The sequence below is a fragment of the Rutilus rutilus genome (assembly GCF_951802725.1).
Source record: "Rutilus rutilus genome assembly, chromosome: 18".
Lineage (NCBI taxonomy): Eukaryota > Metazoa > Chordata > Actinopteri > Cypriniformes > Leuciscidae > Rutilus > Rutilus rutilus.
The window spans coordinates 7,817,390-7,838,544 of record NC_140231.1 but is presented as its reverse complement, the minus strand read 5'-3'; the positions used below and the strand labels follow the sequence as shown (position 1 = coordinate 7,838,544).

At 39.9% G+C, this 21,155-nt stretch overlaps 1 protein-coding gene across 1 annotated transcript in view; it reads right to left on the bottom strand.

Moving 5' to 3' along the window:
- Positions 1-21,155, bottom strand: part of gabra3 (gamma-aminobutyric acid type A receptor subunit alpha3) — a 424,636-nt gene that overhangs the window by 100,198 nt on the left and 303,283 nt on the right. Inside the window, exon 7 of the mRNA XM_084386916.1 lies at positions 15,310-15,453. Coding sequence (XP_084243042.1) covers positions 15,310-15,453 — 144 coding nt within the window. The remainder of the gene's footprint in view (positions 1-15,309; positions 15,454-21,155) is intronic.

Below are 21,155 nucleotides of genomic sequence, written 5' to 3'. Positions count from 1 at the left end.
GCGCAGGTATTAATTTAGTTTTGTCTGAATATGTTTTTTTTTTAATCTTAAAGGTGAACTAAGTAACTTTTTTACCTTAACTGAACAGCTTCGGAGTCATTGGAATGGTTATATTACTTATTTCGGGTTGAATGGTGGTCGTTTCGCACCCCCCTGGTGCCCGTGAGCGGAAAATTCGCACTTGCAACTTTGAGCCGGCGGGTCGCCGGCCGCCACGTCAGGAAGTATCGCGTGAAATCAGGTCTCGCGATGTAAACAATTGCTTTACGGCCAAAAGAAATCTGCTAAAATGCTGTCATTATTGCGCTCCCTCACGCTGTTCGAACCCGAATGAAGAAGACGTTTTAAAGAATGTCCCATCTGCTTTGATGTCGTTGATCTACTGGCCTCTGGTGTCTGAGAATCGCCAACGAGTTTTTACAACAGTGTTGTCAAATATCTATTCCGAAGCTGTGGGGGGAGCTCTTGAGAGAAACCTGCGAGCAAAAAGCGAGAATACAGCGAAGAAATCCCGAAACTACTGAGCCCCGCTTTAAAGTGCCGGCACCCATTGACTTCTATTATATGAATCACAGAGGACCACAGTTTCAGTTAAAGATCTTATTTTTTAGCCACAACATTAAAACCACTGACAATTGAAGTATATCGATTATACATCGATTATATCGTTACAATAGCACCTGTCAAGGGTGGGATATATCAGGCAACGAGCGAACAGTCAGTTCTTGAATATCATGCATTGGAAACCGGAATTTACTAGGAGTTGAAAATAAAGAAATTGAAAATAATTTTGCCTACTGTCTTTGTGTTTGAAATGGCAAAAAATTACAAGCAGAGTGTTCCACCATGCCCTCGCTACATCACTAGGGATGATGAATGACAATCTTTGAGTCATCTGCTTGGCAGTGGAGCATGCTTGATCAGCTCTCGAGGGAGCCGATTGCCCTCATTGTGAGAAGCTCACTTTGAGGAAGCTCCGCTCACATATCAGCAATGGGAGTCAGGCGTCTGCGCCCCGTGGTTCGGGTCCTACATCTGCTGAGATGCCCCAGACTTAAATCCATTAAAATCATGGTGTTCGCAGATGGATCTGGTTAATGAGTTTGAAACGGGCTCTGGCCTTTCTCTTGCTCATTCGCCAGAATCCATGGACTGCGTTCTGGATCCGGAATTTCTATTGGTCCAGACGAGGACCTACTTTCCGCCGCCTCTTGTTCTGAAGAGCTGGCCACTCGTGCGTCATCAGCACAGTTAAACTGTCCGTTTGAAGACTTTTGGAAGTTGTCACTCATCCAGTAGACAAGCTCAAAATAGAATGGCCAGATGAAAAAAGGGATGTTAGGAGAAGCACGCTGGACGTTTGCTTCCTGTCTAGTGGGCGGAGTCAGTAGCCTCATAGGAATCTGCCACTCTTCCCAGACCTCCATGCTGAGATAGAGATCCTGGGTCCATTACTTCTTGATGCCGCGGTTTTGCCGTCGGGCCTGTTTGGGAACAGTCAAAACTGTCATCGACAGGTTCCAGGTGGCCAAGAAGCAATTCATGCAGGTGACATTCATGCAGTTCTTGCCTTACCTCGCCGAATTAAAATAAAAGTGTCCCTTCTCAGAGTCAACCCGTCTTAGTCTCTTATATAAATCATTAGGGCGGTCTGCGTTTATGCCCCCTGTTCAAGCTGGTGCAGCAGATTTTGCACTAGGCGCAAGGCACACTGTTTTTTGAGAGTGGTTTACATTCCAGGGCACACGAGTGTGGGGGCAGACATCCTGTTGAGTCAGGGGCTGAGGGAACGGAGACGTGCAAATCTGGCAGAGGTTCGGCAAGGAAGATGTAGATCTGTTCGCCTCTGAGGAATTGACCCAATGTCTTCAATGGTTCTCCCTCATACCTCCACCTCCATTAGGGATAGATCCTATGGTACAGGTGTGGCTGAGGCTATATCTGTATGCATTTCGCCCTATTGCTATGCTCCCCAGAGTTTTAGCCAGAGTTCGTCAATTGCTAGTTGCTCCATTCTGGACCTAATGTCTCTCCTGGAAGGCTCTCCATGGGAGATTTCTAACAGGAGAGACCTTCACTCCCAGGCTCGGGAGACAATATTTCATGCCGGTCCGAGATATGGAAGCTGTGGGTCCGGCCCCTGAGGTGCACCAGCTCATAGATTCCGGTCTCTCAACTTGTCGAGACCATTCTGAATGCTAGAGCTCCCTCCACTAGGAAATGGTATGCCCTGAAGTGGCGTCTCCTCGAGTCATGGTGTGCCACATGAAATTTGCCAATCTAACCCAGTCCACTATCCCATCAGTTCAGTGCTGGAGTTTGTACAGGAGTGCCTTTCAGATGGTTTATCCCCTACTGTGCTTAACCCTCTGGGGTCTAAGGTGTTTTTGGGGTCCTTGAGATGTTCTGACATGCCCTGACATTTGTGCTTTTTTCAGTTGCTTATAAACATATTAATGGCAAAAAAAAATTACACACTATTTAGCACAAACAGGGCTACCATAATATGTGAGCAACAAGAATGTACATGTCTGCATTTTTGAGAGAATAATGTTTATGCGTGGTTATTGAAAAAACTAAAAACTAAAGTTTCTGAAATAAGACCACAAAACACATACTAAATATGTGCCAATAAGACTTTTGTCTAATAGATGTCATTGCCTAGTGTTTTTTCTTCAAAATGATGTGAAAATCACCCTGCCTAATCATTCACATAACACAATACATTGATTTGAATTTTGCAAAGCACTTTCTGTTTGGAAAGGCAATATGCGGAGTGGATATTTACACCGATCATGCATATTTAGTGGTTCACACCTGAAGAGACAATGGGGCCTGCATACTTAATTAGCCATTCATTCAGGTCACTGAGCCACAAGAATGCAAGAGCAACAGTTGAAAGCATCTCAATTCTTTTTTATTTTTCCACATATTGTGCTTGCAATTTGGCCTATAATATCCAAGGAAAACATGTCTAGTAATTGTGCAGTTAATTCTCATACTGTATTTTCAGTTTTGGAATATTTATCCTCTCCCCAAATTTGTCACTAATAAAACACAATAAAAATTATTTAAAGAAAAGGCTTATATTTACCTTTTAATAGTTTGTTTACATCTACCTTGTAAATATATTTTTTTTTATTAAAAAGGTTACAATTACAACAACAATTCAAGTGTAATCTTTCTTTGTAAAAACTAAAGTATACATTTTATCATACATATTTCAAAGTTAAGGATTTGATTGATTATTTGATTACTTTATTTTTGACAAAACATACTATATTTAACATGAGCAAATATTGGCAAACAAAAGCTTATTTGAGGTGGCAGATATTTTACAGTAAAAATGTATAATCTATCGAAAACTAGTCAACGAAATGTTGTCTTTCATATGTCTGTAACATTGGTCTTTCATTTTTATTATAAGAAATATAAATGTTAATTTGCAGTTTAATACGTTGCTTATACAAATACATTTTATTTCAACATATTTCAGTCGATTTTTACTCAGCAATACAGTTTGCTAAAACCGAAACATTCATTCACAAAAAGAAACGCCTGACTGTAATGTTGTTTTTATGAAATATTAGGGCATATAAATGTTAATTTTCAGTTTAATACGTTGCTTATACAAATACATTTTATTTCAACATATTTCAGTCGATTTTTACTCAGTATAGCAATACAGTTTGCTAAAACCGAAACATTCATTCACAAACAGAAACGCCTGACTGTAACGTTGTTTTTATGAAATATTAGGGCATATAAATGTTAATTTGCAGTTTAATACGTTGCTTATACAAATACATTTTATTTCAACATATTTCAGTCGATTTTTACTCAGTATAGCAATACAGTTTGCTAAAACCGAAACATTCATTCACAAACAGAAACGCCTGACTGTAACGTTGTTTTTATGAAATATTAGGGCATATAAATGTTAATTTGCAGTTTAATACGTTGCTTATACAAATACATTTTATTTCAACATATTTCAGTCGATTTTTACTCAGTATAGCAATACAGTTTGCTAAAACCGAAACATTCATTCACAAACAGAAACGCCTGACTGTAACGTTGTTTTTATGAAATATTAGGGCATATAAATGTTAATTTTCAGTTTAATACGTTGCTTATACAAATAGCCTACATTTTATTTCAACATATTTCTGTCGATTTTTACTCAACTCAGTATAGCAATACAGTTTGCTAAAACATCATCATTCATTCACACAGAGACGCAATTTAAATTTAAACTGTCTTTTTGCGAGCTGTGATAAACAGCGCGCATCTCTGCGGCTGCCATTCATTCATTCACAGAAACGCGATTAACTTGAGAAGGAAAAAAAACTTACTACAGTATTCGGATCCTCTCTCCTGCAATACCCGCACTCTGAGGTAGATTTTCCGTTATTATTATTCCTCACAGCGCTGCCAGATGGTGTAAACACGTAGGCTACAATGATATGATTAAACTTGTGTTTTCTCGAGCTGATATGGGGGCGTTCACAGGTTTGCCTCAGTAATTTGCGTTTGAATAGCACGCACTCTCCGTGGGCGGGTTCACATTACATTTGAATGAGCTCTAATTAGCTCGACTGGAATCGCTCTCTTTTAATACAGATTTCACAAGATGAGAATACTTGTTTTTTATATAAATTACCTCATTTTAAAGAAGAGAATTCAAGCTTCATGCCTGTGTGTCTGTATGCCTGTTTGACTGAGTATTCGCTGAGTTATTGTTCATTTTCGGACGCGTTTCAGAATGGTCTTCACTGACAGAGAGAAGGCAGAACTCGCATCATGTTTATTTTTCTTTATTTGGCAAAAAGCACAACACTTTGTTTTTATTGTGAGTATACACAAAAATAATACACATTTAACAGAATCGATTGATGTATGAAACTTGCTTGTAATATCAAAGTCAACAGAGCAAAATTAATTTCTTTTGAACTGAAAAAAATCCAGCAAAACGCGCGGGCGCATTTGTCGACCTCAGAGGGTTAAAGTGTACATGGCTGCTATAACTGCTTGCCATGACCAAATAGACAGAATTCCTATGGGGAGGCATCCCCTGATATCTCGCTTTCTTCTTGATGTCAGACGGTTGAGGCCTATCTGCAGACTGTGAGTTCCTTCCTGGGATCTTTCTATAGTCCTGGAAGGCCTGTCAGAGCCTTTTGATGCTTTGGGCCTTTGGAGTCAGCATCAGATAAGTTCCTGACTATCAAGGTGGCTCTTTTATTAGCATTAAGGGTAGGATATTTGCAGGCCTTATCAGTTGCCCCATCCTGCCTAGACATCGCCCCTGGACTGGTTAAGATCAGTTTGCACACCAGGCAGGGATATTTTTGAAAAAGGCTGGTCATTTTTCTAGCTTTTTCTCCCCAGCCCTTTGAATTGCCAGATTGAGAAAAGCTTCACCCTTTGTGCCCAGTCAGGGCACTGAGGATTTAGGAAGACAGCTTGGGTTGTGGCATAAATCAGATAAGTCACTGGTCTGCTTTGGATGCTATGGCAGAGGTTCCACCGTCTCCAAGCAGAGGTTGTCCCATTGGATTGTTGATCCTACGGCTTCACCTCTAAGAATTAGGGCTCTCAATTAGGAGTGTCACTTCTTCTAAGGCGCTAGCTAAAGATGCGTCATTGCAAGATGTTTGTGCTGTGGCAGGCTGTTCCTCCCTGCACCCAAGGTTTTACATTATAGATATTCAGGAATACCCTTTTGGATTGATTCCTCTATATCAGTTCTTATTGTTTCTTATTGTTCCAAGAAAAAAAAAATTATATTCTAAAAAATTTCAATTCTAAAAGAGGTGTTGGGCTATGGATATACCCATTATTTCTGAATGTTTGTTGCAGCAGGTTCCGCACACTTTCTTAAAGTGTTTCAGCATCTATGGTCTAGATTCCATTGATCTTAGGACATTCAACAACCTTATTTTGCAGTGGTCTATTCTTTGTTTATGTAGCACGCAGCATGCTTCGCCTTTGGCCTCTAAGTATATCATTATGGAATTTGCCAGGTCTTGTTCCTTCAGGCCTGTGAGGTGCATGACATACTCCACCTTCTGGTACTTGGGAACTACCTTCTTGGAGAAGGTTTATATTTTGTGTCTCTCTCTGTTTGTTTCTATGAATGTGCCCTTTTCACACACATTCACCTATACTTATTTTTGAATGGGTTTTCCCCAGGCTCGTCTCCTTTGGATAACCATTCTTCAACCATTAGGTTAGGTAAGCCTTCAGTATAGTGATGTGGGTATTAACATAGCATCAACACCATGATTGAGTTCCACTCAAAAGGGACCGTCTCAAGTTATGTATGTAACCCAGTTCCCTGAGAGGAAATGAGACTCTGTGTCGCTTTGCCATACTTCACGCAATACCTGTAAATGTCTTACTTCAGACAGTTAGAATCTGGGGACATGCGTTTCAGGCATCCATTTATGGTCTTTGTGATGCGCTGATGCTATGTCGCCTGACCACACTTTTGGCCATTATGATTGACCACAATTGAATCATGTTTCCCCCACTGGCTCATGCAGGGGCGTTCCCATAGCATCAATGTCATGACGCAGCTCTAATTCCCTCTCAGGGAACCAGGTTACATACGTAACCTGAGACGTTATTCGCTTACTCACAGTAAACTTACCCAGGACGGTAAGTTGCATAACCTCCTTTCAGGAATAACCACTGTTTCAGGGTATGTATTCAACTTGCCATAGCAGGTTATGTTCCAGGGTTAATTTACTTCAGAGGTATTCAGCACATGCGTGCCATGGGAGCATGACAGATCAAGCAAAATATTATAATATTACTATGCCTCCTACTTCCGGCGAGACTCTGAAGTGTGCATACGATGGACACTTTACTATCTCATGAGGCTATGGGAGGGGATTTGTGAATGACAGTAAATCGACACAACTGATGCTCATTTTATTTAACCTGTTACTCCCTCTTCCAACCCCACACTGAGGAGGGGAAGTAACAATTGTTAGTCTTAAGATTACATAGCATTCAAGTAAATTGGAACATTAACATTACATTGCTTGAAAATAAATGGTTATATGTTATAAAATATACAGGCACAGGATTGGACCAGTGTTAACTCTTTCCTCGCCGTGCTTTAAAAAAAAGCTGGCAGCATTTTTAATAATTTTCACAAAATGTTTATGTCCTCCAGAATATTTTGTTGTATGAATGTCTGAACTTGCAAGAAAGAACAGAGCCTCTGCTTAAAAAAAAAACAACAACTTGTTTTATTCTAGCTTAATGTATGCTTTATCAACACTTGAATGTGGGTAAGTTTAATAAAAATATATATAATTTGGTCATACATTTTGAGCAAAAAGCTGAGAAAATCGTGTTTTTAACAAAGACTACATCCAGATCGAATTCAGAATGATGAGCACAACATAGATGGAGTAGATCGAGTTCATCAACTAAAGTTGCACAGTCCAATAGCTTGTCCTGGATCGACATTCTATTCAGTAACATTAGGCAGTTTTGATTTAAATGCTGTTTAATGTTAATGGTTGTGTTATTTTACATATGCATCTGCTTACATATGCTATCGCTTGAGTTTTTAAGAAGTATTAAAAATGTGCCTGTGATTGTGACCCTTGTACAAAGCATTCCATTCATTCAGGTTTTCTTTTTATGAGAAAATATTGATATATGAAATTATTTGCATTTCACTGGCTTTAGAAAAAATGCACCATTAATAATGTGTATTTCATCTTTCTTTCATTTTCACATGTGCACATTGTCGTATTGAGCATGTACACTTCTTGTGGACTCAAACTGGTTTGGGTCCTTCTTTCTTTACAGAGGTTGAATGACCCCAATAAATGTGGCATAAAGCAATCGATAAACTAGGTCCTTGTAAATCAGGCTATATAAAACAGACAAAAAATGAATTTGTAAGCGAATGACAAGGCTGGAAAGGAAAGAGGGGAAAAAAATGTGTGGGAAGCAAGCAAAATTAATGAATTCAGGTTGTCAGGTGCAAAAAGAGATTTCATAAAGGGAAGGCTACTGCATTACAGACTTGTGCATATAAATAAACTGTGTTAAAGATCAATAGAGGTTTTTCATTATCCAGCATAAATCTCTATGCCTCAAATACTGAAAAACAAAGCAGGCAGATGTTTCCATATCCTTCAGGGATACATTTTAAAAGGCTGATTGCAGCATTCAGTGTAAATGCAAGAGATTTGGCAGTGTACAAAACTGAAAATAAGTAGGGCCAGGTACAGTATTGGCAATTATCTCATGATGAGACAATATGTACTCTGATATACATTTTGTGACTCATATCACAATCCATACTTCAATATATCACAATATCCTAACTGGATCGGGTTACACTTTACTTTAAAGGGCACCTATTATGCCCCTTTTCACATTATGTAAAATAAGTCTCTGATGTCCCCAGAGTGTATATGTGAAGTTTTAGCTCAAAATACCCAACAGATCATTTTTTACAGCATTTTTAAATTGTCACTTTCTGGGGCTGAGAAAAACACATCATTTTAGTGTATATCCCTTTAAATGCAAATGAGCTGCTGCTGCCGGCACAGAGGGCGGAGCCTCACAAGCTTGCACTAAGTGTCAGGACAATCTCATCTCACGAATGATAATATCAAAACAGAAACTCTCAGTAGTGGTGTTCATTTCGACCCAGAGTTGGACAATAATGCCCACAGAGCCAGAGAATATATGCTGTTTGGAGATAGAACAGGTATAGTTTAGATCAATTATGGTTATAACTTATTTTTCATCTTGCTTTTATACACTAGTAGTACAAGCCTGTTGTAGTGGACCGCATCAGAATGATGGGTAAAAATTTACTGAGTTTTATTAAGTTTACTGTACATCACACAAAAGATGAAGCATCAGTTTTACTCCCAAAAAAAAAAAATCACAGTACGAGCTGAATAAACACAATATAAGAAGTGTGCATTAAAGTCTAATTCATAAACTCTCTCTCTCTCCCTTTCATTATCATCAACATACGCAGCGAATTAAACAGAAACACTTGTTACAACTAACAGTCAACAAATATATACACAGCTTTTCAGGGGCTGCTTAATAAACTGGTAATTTATATCCATAAAACGACTCAGATGAACTGTAATAAAGTGCACGCTCTCTCTTCCATTACTGCCGTGATCAGTAACGTTAGGCTCCGGAGTCTGTAAGCTGGATCATGAACAGTTGGTACAGATCTAACCTCGAGTAACAACGCACAACACTTTGTTTTTATTGTGAGTATACACAAAAAATAAGACACTTAACAGGATCGAATGATGTACAACACTTATGTAAGATCAAAATCAACAGAGTATTTTGAGTCTCTTTTGCACTGATAAGAAAAAAAGCGAGCTCGTCGCGCTGGCGCGACAGCCGACCCCAGAGGGTTAACTAGCCTAAAGATATGTGGGGGTTAATGCTACAATGCAGTTTAGTTGGTAAAGCTCAAGAAGTATGTTCTGCTTTGCCCATCGAGGAGTCTCTTAATTATGATTTGGTGAAAGCTGCTGTTTTGTGAGATTACGAACTTGTGCCTACAGGCGTACAGGCAAAAGTTTCGTAACCATACTAAATCGGCTAAACAAACTTTTGTGCAGTTTGCACATGATATAAGAGCTCTATTAGAAAAGTGGTGCGCCGCTTCTAAAACGACTACATTTGAGCAATTTCAAGAACTGATTCTGTTGGACGATTTTAAAAATAGTTTTTCAGACAATTTAGTGATTTACCTAAATGACCAAAAGGTTAAGTTCCTCTCAGCTGCTGCAATGTTGGCGGATGAATATATTCTGACACATAAGACTGAATTTTCTTCTGCTGCTAGCCCGAATCATAGTACTTCGATGTCTTCAAGTGTGGAGAAACCTTTGATGTGCACTCGCTCAATGAAACCTATGATGTGCTCTGCAGTGCAGGGTAAGGAAGAGAGCAAGAGTGTTGAGAATAAGAGTTTGTTTTTAATGCTTAGACCCAAATCATCTTATTGTTGATTGTAAAGCTTGGAAGAAAAAGAATGCTGCCTTCAAACCAAGAAGTGTAGCTAATATTGTTCTTGAGCAAATGTCTGGTGTTGAGAATTTTTCAGACAGTTCTGCATTTACTCCCTTTGTATTTAAGGGTAGTGTGTCAGTTTCTCTTGATGGTACTATGAATTCAATCACGATTTTGAGGGATACGGGGTCAGCTCAATTGTTTATACAGGAAAGTGCATTACCATTCTCAGATGTGACGTACACTGGAACTGATGCGTTGGTTCATGGAATCGAATTGAACTGTGTTAAAATTCCTCTTCATACTGTGTTTTTGACCTCTGATCTAGTTTCAAGTCCTGTAAAAGTGGGGGAATGCTCAAGTCTAATCTTGGGAAATTACCTGGCCGGTGCTAAAGTTTTTCATCACCCAATTGTAGCGAAGACTCCGGTTTGTGATGCGGAGCTTGCCAGCTGATTCCCTTACACATTTTCAGCATGTGCTGTCACTCGTGCACAGGCACGCAAAAATGAGGATGTGATTGATCTGTCTGACACTTTTCTTGCTTCTCCAGATTCTCCCTCTGAGTTAAGGTTATCTGTATATTCCAGTGTGGGTAACGCAGATAATGAGATTCCTGATCAAGAACCTTCTCAGAAGATGGGGAGAGAACAACTTGGTAAAGCCCAAAAGTGCAACCCTTCTCTAACGAGCTGTGTTGAGGCCATGGAGGGTAAAAGGGAAGGAGGTAATGCTGATGTTCCATATCTGATATAGCTTTCATTCTCTAGGTCAAGTCATAATTTCGTAAAAATAATAAATCAGTTTGCCATGTCCAGGTGCACTGATGAATCGTTGTCATAGCATCCTTTCAAGGGTTAAGGAGATTTCATCAGACAGACATCAGTGCTGGTCAATGTTACTCTGGCACTGCGTTGCTTGTCGGTTGAGCCTCGCTCAAGGTGGTGTGTAAAATTCTAATAATATCAAAGTTTAAAACCTTATTTCATTCCTGAATCAATTAGTGTTTTTGTATTGACTGTATGGACTATCGTCTCTCCCCAGTATTTTATTGGTGAACATTCAGTCACTCAATAACAAGCTTGACTAAGTTAATGCTCGGATTACCTTTCAGAAAGATAAGAAACTGCTAGGTGCGGCTTTCTGTGAAATGTTGCTTCACAACACGGTGCCCAACGCAGCCATCACACAGCCAGGATTCTATGTCTTCCATCAGGACAGGACATTAAACTCCTATAAGAGCAGAGGTGGCGGGGTATGTTTATGATTATATATTGCTTGGGCACGGATGATACAGTATTATCAACGAACTGTTCTTCTGATATTGAACTGTTAGCAATTAAAGTGTGTTCCTTCTACCTCCCTCTGGAATTCAGTTTAATCATTCTAACTGTAATCTACATGCAATCACAGGTGGATAAAACCAAAACTCTAGATTATCTCTATTTTACTGTAAATGGACTGGAAAAGAAACACCCGTTTATTGTTGTAGGGGATTTTAATAGATATAACATGAGGAAAGTTATTCTTAAATATGTAAATATGAAACTGAAAGACAGTTTCAAATCCCTCCCCTGGCCTGCCTTTGGTGAAGATGACCATATTAGCATACTGCTGTTACCTGCATACAGACAATGCCTCAAACTGGAAAAAGCAGCTGTCAGACCAATCCACAAATGGAGTGTCATCTCCAGACTCCAGGATTACTTTGAATCCACAGACTGGGAAATGTTTCAGAATTCAGCAGGCATTGATATTGATGCATATACGAACTCTGTTGTCAGTTATATTAACAAATGCACAGAGGATGTCCTCACAACTGTCTATGTATGGGCATTTCCCATCCAGAAGCCCTGGCCACTGCTTTTAACTATCGTGACTTCATAGCCTACAAAAAAGTCCAGGTACGGCCTTCAAAAAGCTATTAGGGCTGCTAAAAGAGCCTACAGGGAGAGAGAGTTAGATTATATTTTAGGTACTTCAACCTCCTTTGAGCCTAACAAGCTCAGATTGAGGCTGACGACACACCTCCAGTGGTGAAAATTACTACTGACTATAGCCCCTTTCACACAGCGCTTTGAACCCGGGAAATTGCCGGCAAATTGCCAGAACGCCTTCTGTGTGAACGCAAACATGACCCGGGATTGATGCCGGGATCGATGCCGGGTTGGGGACCTAGTAACATTGCCGTGTTAAGTTCCGGAACGCGCGCTGTGTGAACAAAAGCCGTAATAATGCCGTGTCGTAGTGATGACGCTGAAGCCGGGATCGTTCGCCAGCTGTGAAACGGTACGTAATGCGCAAGTTTATGATCGAATCAGAGAAAAAATGCACAAGCGTAGTTTCTCGAGAGAGAGAAATCACAGCTCATAAGCAAACTGAAGACGCTGCTGAGACATTACATGTCACGTCGATGTCACGTGTCTTTACAGGATTTTTACGGGTTGTGTGTGAACGCACTCTCAGATTCCGGCAAATCACTGGCAGTGTATGAACCTAAATCAAATGAACCCGGGTCAAATCCCGGGTCACTTTATCCGTGTATTTTCCGGAATCTCTGTGTGAAAGGGGCTTATGACAGCTGCCCTCTGATACTTCTGTTTGACTTTAGCTCTGCATTCAACATCATCATCCCCAAATCCTAAACAGCCAACTGTGTAACTGGATTCTGGACTTTCTCACAAGTGCAACTGCATGTCCTCCACACTCAGTATTGGTGCTCCACAGGAATGCGTTCTTAGCCCCCTTCTGTACTCCCTGTTAACATATGACTGTATGGCAAAAGACAGATCAAATATTATCTGCAAGTTTGCAATTGCAACCAGCTTAGGCCTCATCTCCAATTGACTCACAGCATGGAGTAGTGACAATAACCTTTCCCTGAATGTCAGCAAAACAAAGGAGATGATTGTGGATTACACATCAACTGAGTGGAGGTTCAAAAGGTCAAAAGCTACAAGTTACGTGGTGTCCACATCTCTGATGATCTCTCCTGGTCCCACCATACAGACACAGCAAGTGAGAGCAGCTCGACAATGTATTTTCTTCCTGCGGATGCTGAATGTAGCAGGGTGATGTATAACCCTTCCTGTTATTGGTTGGTGTCATGCCAACTCTGTGAGCCTATCAGTGCCCAGTTTGGGGAGTATAAAAATGTGAGTGGTTTGTTGGCCGGGTATGCGTCACTATGGGTTCTGCCCATTGTAAACTTCACGTTGTGAGTAACGGTAGGTGTAGTAGCATTGGGTTTGAATCTTAAACTATGAACTTGATTGAGATGTTAACATTGGTATATTTTAGGGTTGGGCGATAGATCTCATGACATTGTTAGGCGCATCTCGTCAGTAAAGCCGGTTCCTTGATTAGTAGTAAATCGCCATCACCTGCTTTCAGATGGAGCGGCATTCACAACAAAGAGCCGTAGTTAACTGACAAGCTGAGCTATATCGCATTAATATCACGGACGTATCGCCTGCGATATGCCGCTCCATCTGAAAGCAGGTGATGGCGATTTACTACTAATCAAGGAACCGGCTTTACTGACGAGATGCGCCTAACAATGTCATGAGATATATCGCCCAAACCTAGTATATTTGTGGCCAACAGGAGAGTTTGATGCATCCTCTGGTTTTCTCTCTGGTGTGCACTGGCTCTTGCAATAGCTGCCAGGAATTTTAAGTGATCTTTGTTAACGAGAGACTGACATGTTTTCAGTGTGTTGTCTAGTAAGCGGCTACAATCTCATAAGGCGAGTGACGATGTGTAGTACAGTGCTGTGAACCTCTTGTGGTATGTATTATTTTAATTTAGTTGAGTTTGTTTTTAATTCTAAGTAATTTTGTTTCTTATGTTCAGCAGGTGTGACTATGTCCAAGGGTTCCTGTAATTTATTTGAGGTCGGGATTTAAACCTACTGATTCGACTGCACTGCTGCTTTGCCTGGGTCTCAACTGAACTGCTTTTGTTGGCATAACTTGCCGTTTTATTTTTATTGTTTTGAGTTTTCTCTAAATTGAGTTAATTCTGTTCCTGAGTAAATTTTTTTGTTATTTTGGTTTTTATTACAAGTGTTGTCATGATTCTGCCTTCTTGTCTCTGATTTTCCTTGGTCTTGAGGCAGGATCATGACAGGCCCATGTTTTATGTGTAAGCACATGGCCATTTGTTTTGGCTGTGTGCTTGCGTTGTCTTGTCACCTTACCCCGCCCTCTTGTTATCTCATCTTGTAATCATTAGATTGTTGCTTTCACCTGTTCCTGATTAGTTTGCTCCCTATTTAATCCCCTCATGTTCTCTGTCCTGTGTCGGTACATTGTGTGTTATTCATTGTGAAACCTTGTGAGTGTCCTGTCAAGAGTATTGTCTAGAGAAAGTTCTGTTTTTGCTGTTTGTTTATAGTCTAGTTAATTGTCATAGTCTAGTTAGTCACTCGTAGTCCTGTCTTGTCTTGTTTTGCCCCCTCGTGGGCTTTGTTTTTCCTGTTATTTGTACAATAAACTGTGTTGCTGTGACTACTGTCTGCAATTGGGTTCATCTCCACACACCCACATGACAAGTGTAGAATCTTATTTTGTACGTACATTTGTATGTCAGTAGTTGTTTGTGTATTTTCTTCCCTTTGTTTCGTTGGATCGTTAAGCGGGAGGGGTTGGCCGTGGTCATAATTTGATTTGCGTAGTAGCATTGGGTTTGAAATGTGTGTTTAATACTTTGTGTCACTTTGCGTGTTGGATATTGAGTGTGGGGTGGAAATCCAAAGTGTCTCTGCTGGCCATCTTCTTCTTTGTGTCTTTAGTGAATGTTATTTGGTATTGTTTAGTGAGACTCTGTGGCATTAGGTATTGTTTGTATGTATTCATACCTTTTTTTTTTTTTGTGACTTTTTTTATGTGTATTTTACTCCACATCATTTTATAAGTAAACAGCAGATTTGATTTAACACTACATTCCGTGACACAACAACAGTAGTATTTAGAAAATTATTTTGGGTTTTCTCCTCCATCATTATCGTTCGCTGGACGAAATGCTGCTAGTCTAAAATGTGCAGAAACAAGTGGAGTGATACATACAAATGATGATAAGGTTTGCTGATCTGGTGAAATAGAAGGCCTCTTGGCTAAGTGTTGTATAAATACACACACAGACACGTTTGACTTGTGTGTCAGGATGTTGATCATTTCACTCAATCTCTACCAAGTTTTGAGTTCACATTTGGATATTTTTTTCTAAACCATAAAAAAAAAAAAAAATCTGACTGGCACAAAAGAGAACAGTAATTACCTGTACTGGAGCTGATCGTCTCTTTGCCAATGACATGGCCCAACAGGTCATACTGGTTGAGTCTAGAGCCATCAGGAGCCACAGAAACAGATTTCTCATCATCCGCTGTCCAGATGTAGACAACCTCGTTGTTGGTGTAGGCATCTTAGAGAGACAAACCACAGTAGGCTACTAGTTTATTCTGACCATACATTTAACTTGCAAACAATTGCGATGCTGTTCTGGTATTCTTCATGCAGCCTTTATAATTTTTGTCTTTCTTTTTAAAGTGCTTTAAATTGAGCATTTTAGTGTTGCTTCAATTACTCTTAGAACACTGTCAGTCCTGTTCCTGGAGAGTATATTTAGAGTTCAGCTCCAACCTATTTTAACACACCTGTCTGTAATTATCAAGTTTTCCTGAAGATCTTAATTAGCTGGTTCAGGTGTGTTTGATACTTGGGCACCCCTGCTTTAAAGTCAAAATTGAAGTTTTTTGGCTTTTAGTATGAATATGTTGGCCTTATGGTGTACTCACACTAGGCACAGTTATCTTGTACTGTACCATGGCATGATTGTCCCCCCTCCCCCACTGGCCTGCACTCACATTGCACTAAACGTTCTAAGCCGAATCATGCTTGCGTCATTTATGATGCAACTTTTTGTTTTGAAGAAAACTGGAATAAAAGTAATAATATACTGCCTAATAGATTTATCATTTATGCCACATAGCGATTTTCACTTGATTGTGCTACATGTATCAGAAGATTATTAGGCAGCTGCCTTTAATGGAGGAATTTGCAGCTTACTTGCAAACTAATTCCTGTTCATCAATAAGGTAAGAAAATAGAAAATGTGTTAACAAGAGACCAATTTTAGCTGCAGCTTCCTGTGAAGGCCTCCTTCCCTTCCCTTTACCTCTGTACAGATAAAAGCTGTGTCCCAAAGTGAAGGCTGCGTCCTTCGAAGGCCGTATTTGAAGGCCGGATGGCCGTATTTGAAGGCCGATTGCGTCACCGCGGCGCGACGAAGGATGTCCCAATTCAAAGGCTGCATCCTTGGAAGGTCGCATTTGAAGGCCGATTGCGTCACCGCGGCTCGATGAAGGCTGTCCCAATTCAATTCTCCATCCTTCGAAGGCCGTATTCGAAGGCCGGTTGCGTCATCGCGCCGCGACGAAGGCTTCCCTGATTCAAAAGCGACGCCAAATGCACCCTTCGTTTCCCCGTGAAAAGAAGGATACATAAATGGACACTTAGCGGCCTATTCTACCCCATAAGTCATTGCGCGCCGTTGAAGACAGCATTTATTTATTTATTTTTAAAGGCAGCCGAGACTAGAGATCGGTGGTGGACAGCAAATTCACATTTAAATGTAAGTATTATGTTTTCATTTACTCAAATAGCTAGCGAAACCAGAGTTAAATTTTCTTATAAACTTCTTCTTAACTCCTTCACCATTGCATGGCTTCATTTATCAGGTAGTTTTAGGCAAAACTTGTGGTAATAACGTTATTAGTTTAATGACCTATTTGTAATATTTGCACTTGTGTATTATAAGAAATATCACTCACCCAATAAAGCCCAAAACAATAAGAAAAGCAGTAGATAAGGCAATGGGGTTTCACTTTTATGTGTTTTTGTAGTGCTGTCATGCAAGGTATGTGGTTTTAACCAAATTTTAGTATACAGAAATATGATTTCTTAAGTATTTTGTATGCATGTCTTGATGTGTCATATTTTGCAGTGTTAACAATGCACTTAAGATTGCCCCTCTGTGTTAAGTACCCTTTTCTGCTTTTTTAGAACAATTCAGGAAAAAATGGGTCTATATATATAAAGAACAGTAATACACACATCTTTGCTGAAATGTATTGTCCTGTTGTTGTTAACAAGCCATGGTTCATTTGCTCTGCCTTTAGGATTGCAAGTGTCCTGGGACAGGAGAGGGTGTGAGTGGGAAACCCACTGCTGAAGCTTGGCCCTGGTTTGTCCTCATGGATGAGGTGTTGGGACAGATGCATTGCACCAACCCCCCTGTCCTCATCGCCTCAATCCCTGAGGACACACCAGGGCCGAGTTCAGTAGTGGGTGCCCACGGTGAGGAGGAGCCAGGGGCAGCAGCACCAGCACAAAGGCAGCGAGACAGGACGAGTTTTTGGACTTGATCAGAGAAGAAATGCAACTACAGAGGGAGGCAGAGGCGAGGAGTGCACAGGAAAGAAGGAAGAGGATGGACAGGCTGTTTTCTCTTCTTGAGAGAATGATTGAAAAATATATATATTTTCTACATATTCTTGTTTCACTTTTTTCACTTTTATTTTTTAAAAGAAAAATTATGTACATTTATTTTTATGCAACTTTAATTGTGTAAATAAAAGAGAATGAATTGTTCTGGACATTGTTTATTTTTGTAATGACAGTAATACTTTCTGCATGAAACAAATTCTATACCTTTTTATTTTTTCAAATAAAATTGGTAAATGAAAATCATTTGTTCTTTAGGCTACATTAAAGTACTTTTTCCAACTATTTACAAAATACGTTAAACATATCAAAATCAACATAAACATTTAATTTTACAATACATAAAATAAGAAAAAATTGATGTAGACTCTATTGAGCTGAGCTGCTGGACCGGGATGGGCTGCCCCTGGTAATGCCTCCTGCTGGTGGGACATCATGGTCTCCAGAGCGTTTGAGCGCATATTTCCACTATCCACTAAGTTGTCTACCAACAGGTTTGCAGGGCTGATTCAATCGACGGCTTTCTGAAAAAAGTACTTTTAATAACTACTGCATTTATATTAGGCTACTACTGCATTACTGCGTAGGCTATGTTGCATTTTACTTCTGTATATTTTCAATATACAGTAATATCTGGTTGTTACATTATATACTTTTGTGCAGTGTAATGTAATCACATTGTGATGTGAGGGAAAAAAGTACTTCAGGTTACTTCACATTTGTAAGTGAATACGAAATATGCAGTTCCGAAAATTAAAGTAACAAAATGTAGGCTTATTGTCACAATATTAACAAATTGTTGCTAACTACAGCAGCGTCCCATATCAAAGGGCGCATCTGAAGCGTTCGGACCGGTCTAGCCTACGGAGGATTGTTCTTGTCGCCTGGCAACCGTGACAGACTTTTTATATTAAATTGGGTTTTGTATTCAAACAGGGCTAAACCGAAAATACATGATCCGGCAGCGCCGGGGCACACCATGACCTCCAGTAAAATATAAAACATAAAAATGACAATAGCCATTTCTGGCTCCATAGCTGTTTACTCAGTTATCAAAATGAATGATCAGGATAGCAGCTGTCCTCTCGCACCGTTGCTTGGTGCCAGGAGCGGTGATCGGGAACACCTGGTTGCACAATTAGGAAATCCTAGGAAGGCTACATGGTGCGTCCTTCAGAGGACGCATAGGCTGCATCCTTGAAGTCTGCGTCCTTCGAAGGATGCAGCCTTCAACATTGGGACACAGCTAAAATGTTGTCGGGATAATTCCGGTTCACGTGGTTACGTGGAAGCGATAAACAATGCGTACATATATATTCAAACGTGCATACCTATAGACTAAACACGTAATGCGCATGTACAAGCCGTCAGCGTTTTTGCGGGTTTGCGTTTTTGAGGTTTGCGCAGAGATAACCTTTTTTTCACAATTTTTCAAGGCTTGCATCTTGGAATCTATTTCAGGCTTTGTGTTCTCGAGCCACCAGGCACTGTTTTGTGCGGATGAGCAGGCCGGAGTGCGTTGAGTTGAGAACGGTGTCGTGTTAGCGGCCCCTAAGTTAATAACTAATGATCTTTGCAATGGAAGTGAATCAATCAACTTGATTAACTTTAGCTTGACAATAACTTTATTCTAGAGCTGCTGTAAAGCGAAAACAATGTCTGTTACTATAATTTCCTATTATCACTATAAAGCTGCTTTAAACCAATTTATATTGTTAAAAGCGCTATTTCTGTCAGGACCAATATCGTCAAATACGATTGACAATTAGCATATAATTTGGATTGGCAGTATGGTTCCGTTCTGGGTGAGAACTCCCTCCGCATCCATGCAGCCTAGCATGGATAGGCAAGGCAAGGCAAGTTTTTTTATATAGCATATTTCTTACACTATGGCAATTCAAAGTGCTTTACATAGAGTGGAATAAAATAATCACAAAATAAAAGCAAGGAAAATTCAAACAGTTATTCAAAAGCTTTACATAAGGAATTATAATAATCACACTATAGCAATTCATAGAGCTTTGCATAGAAAATAGACACAAAATAAAAGCAGGGGAAATTAAAACAGTTATAAAAGGAATTAAAAGAGATAAATTATACAGTTTTAAAATGAATTAGAGTAAAATGAATTAAAATAGTAAAAAGATGATACATGGAATAAACTTCTCATCTGGCAAAACACTGGTGTATCTTATTTTGACTCTGAGATTTCTCCATGACGGTCAGTATTCTTCTGTGGATTTTCAGTTAGCATATACAACTCTACAGACGTCTCTAGAGAGGCACTAGAGCACTTGCTCACAAATTTGGTCATCAGGACCATCGGGGTTTCCCCCACTACTACAGTACCATGGATTATCTGAGCCCACCAGATTAGTAATCTGTACCAATCCAGACCAGTAATCTGTACTAGTCACCACAGTGTTCTCTTGATAATCCGTACCAGACTAGTAATCTGTACTAGTCACCACAGTGTTCCCTTGACCGTCATGAGTCAATCCCTCTCAAACTCCACAGATTTAGTGCAAAACACTGGTTACCAATCAGTGCCATTTTAGTTCAGTTTAGAATCAAAAGGAAGAATAGAGTAGTTTAGAATCAAAAGGAGAATGCAGACATAAAATACAGTGTAATCAGTCGGACGCACAGTAGCACAGTGCTCAATCATTTAAATGCACAGCTAAACAGATGTGCTTTGAGTCTGGATTTGAATGTGACTACTGTAGGAGCACATCTGATCTCTTCTGGAAGCTGCTTCCAGCTATGGCTGGCATAGTAGCTAAAAGCAGACTCGCCATGCTTAGAGTGATCCCTTGGTAATTTTTGTTGATGTGATCTTAATGATCTGAGTGATCTGTTGGGTTTATATTCAGTGAGCATATCTGCAATGTATTTAGGTCCTAGGCCATTTAGTGATTTATATACCAGTAATAATATTTTAAAATCAATCCTAAATGTAACTGGGAGCCAGTGTAAAGACCTGAGGCTCAGAATCCTGGCAGCAGCGTTCTGTATGAGCTGCAACTGTCTTATGGTCTTTTTGGGAAGGCCATTGAGGAGTCCATTACAACACCTGCAGGTGAAGTCTTGTCTAGAAACAAAGCATCTAATTATTGCAATATTTTTTAGATAATAGTATGCTGATTTAGTTATTGTTTTTACATGACTACTGAAACTAAGGTCTGACTCCAGAATCACACAGAGATTCCTGACTTGATATTTAGTTGTTAGACCCCTAAAGTGAAAGTATGCGTTCACCTTGAGAACTTCATCTTTGTTTCCAAATGCAATGACTTCAGATTTGTCTTTGTTTAACTGAAGAAAGTTTTGGCACATCCAACTGTTGACTTCATCAATGCATTGGCACAGGGAGTCAGTGGGGTTGTAATCGTTAGGCGATAGGGCTAAGTAGAGCTTGTGTATCGTCTGTATAGCTGTGGTAAGCAGTTTGGTTCTTTTTCATTATTTGGCTCAGTGGGAGCATATACAGGTTGAACAGGAGTGGCACAAGAATTGAGCCTTGAGGGACTCCACATGTCATGGATGTCCACTCAGACTTATGGTCTCCTGTACTCACATAATAACCTCTCCCCTCTATGTATGACCTGAACCATTTTAGGA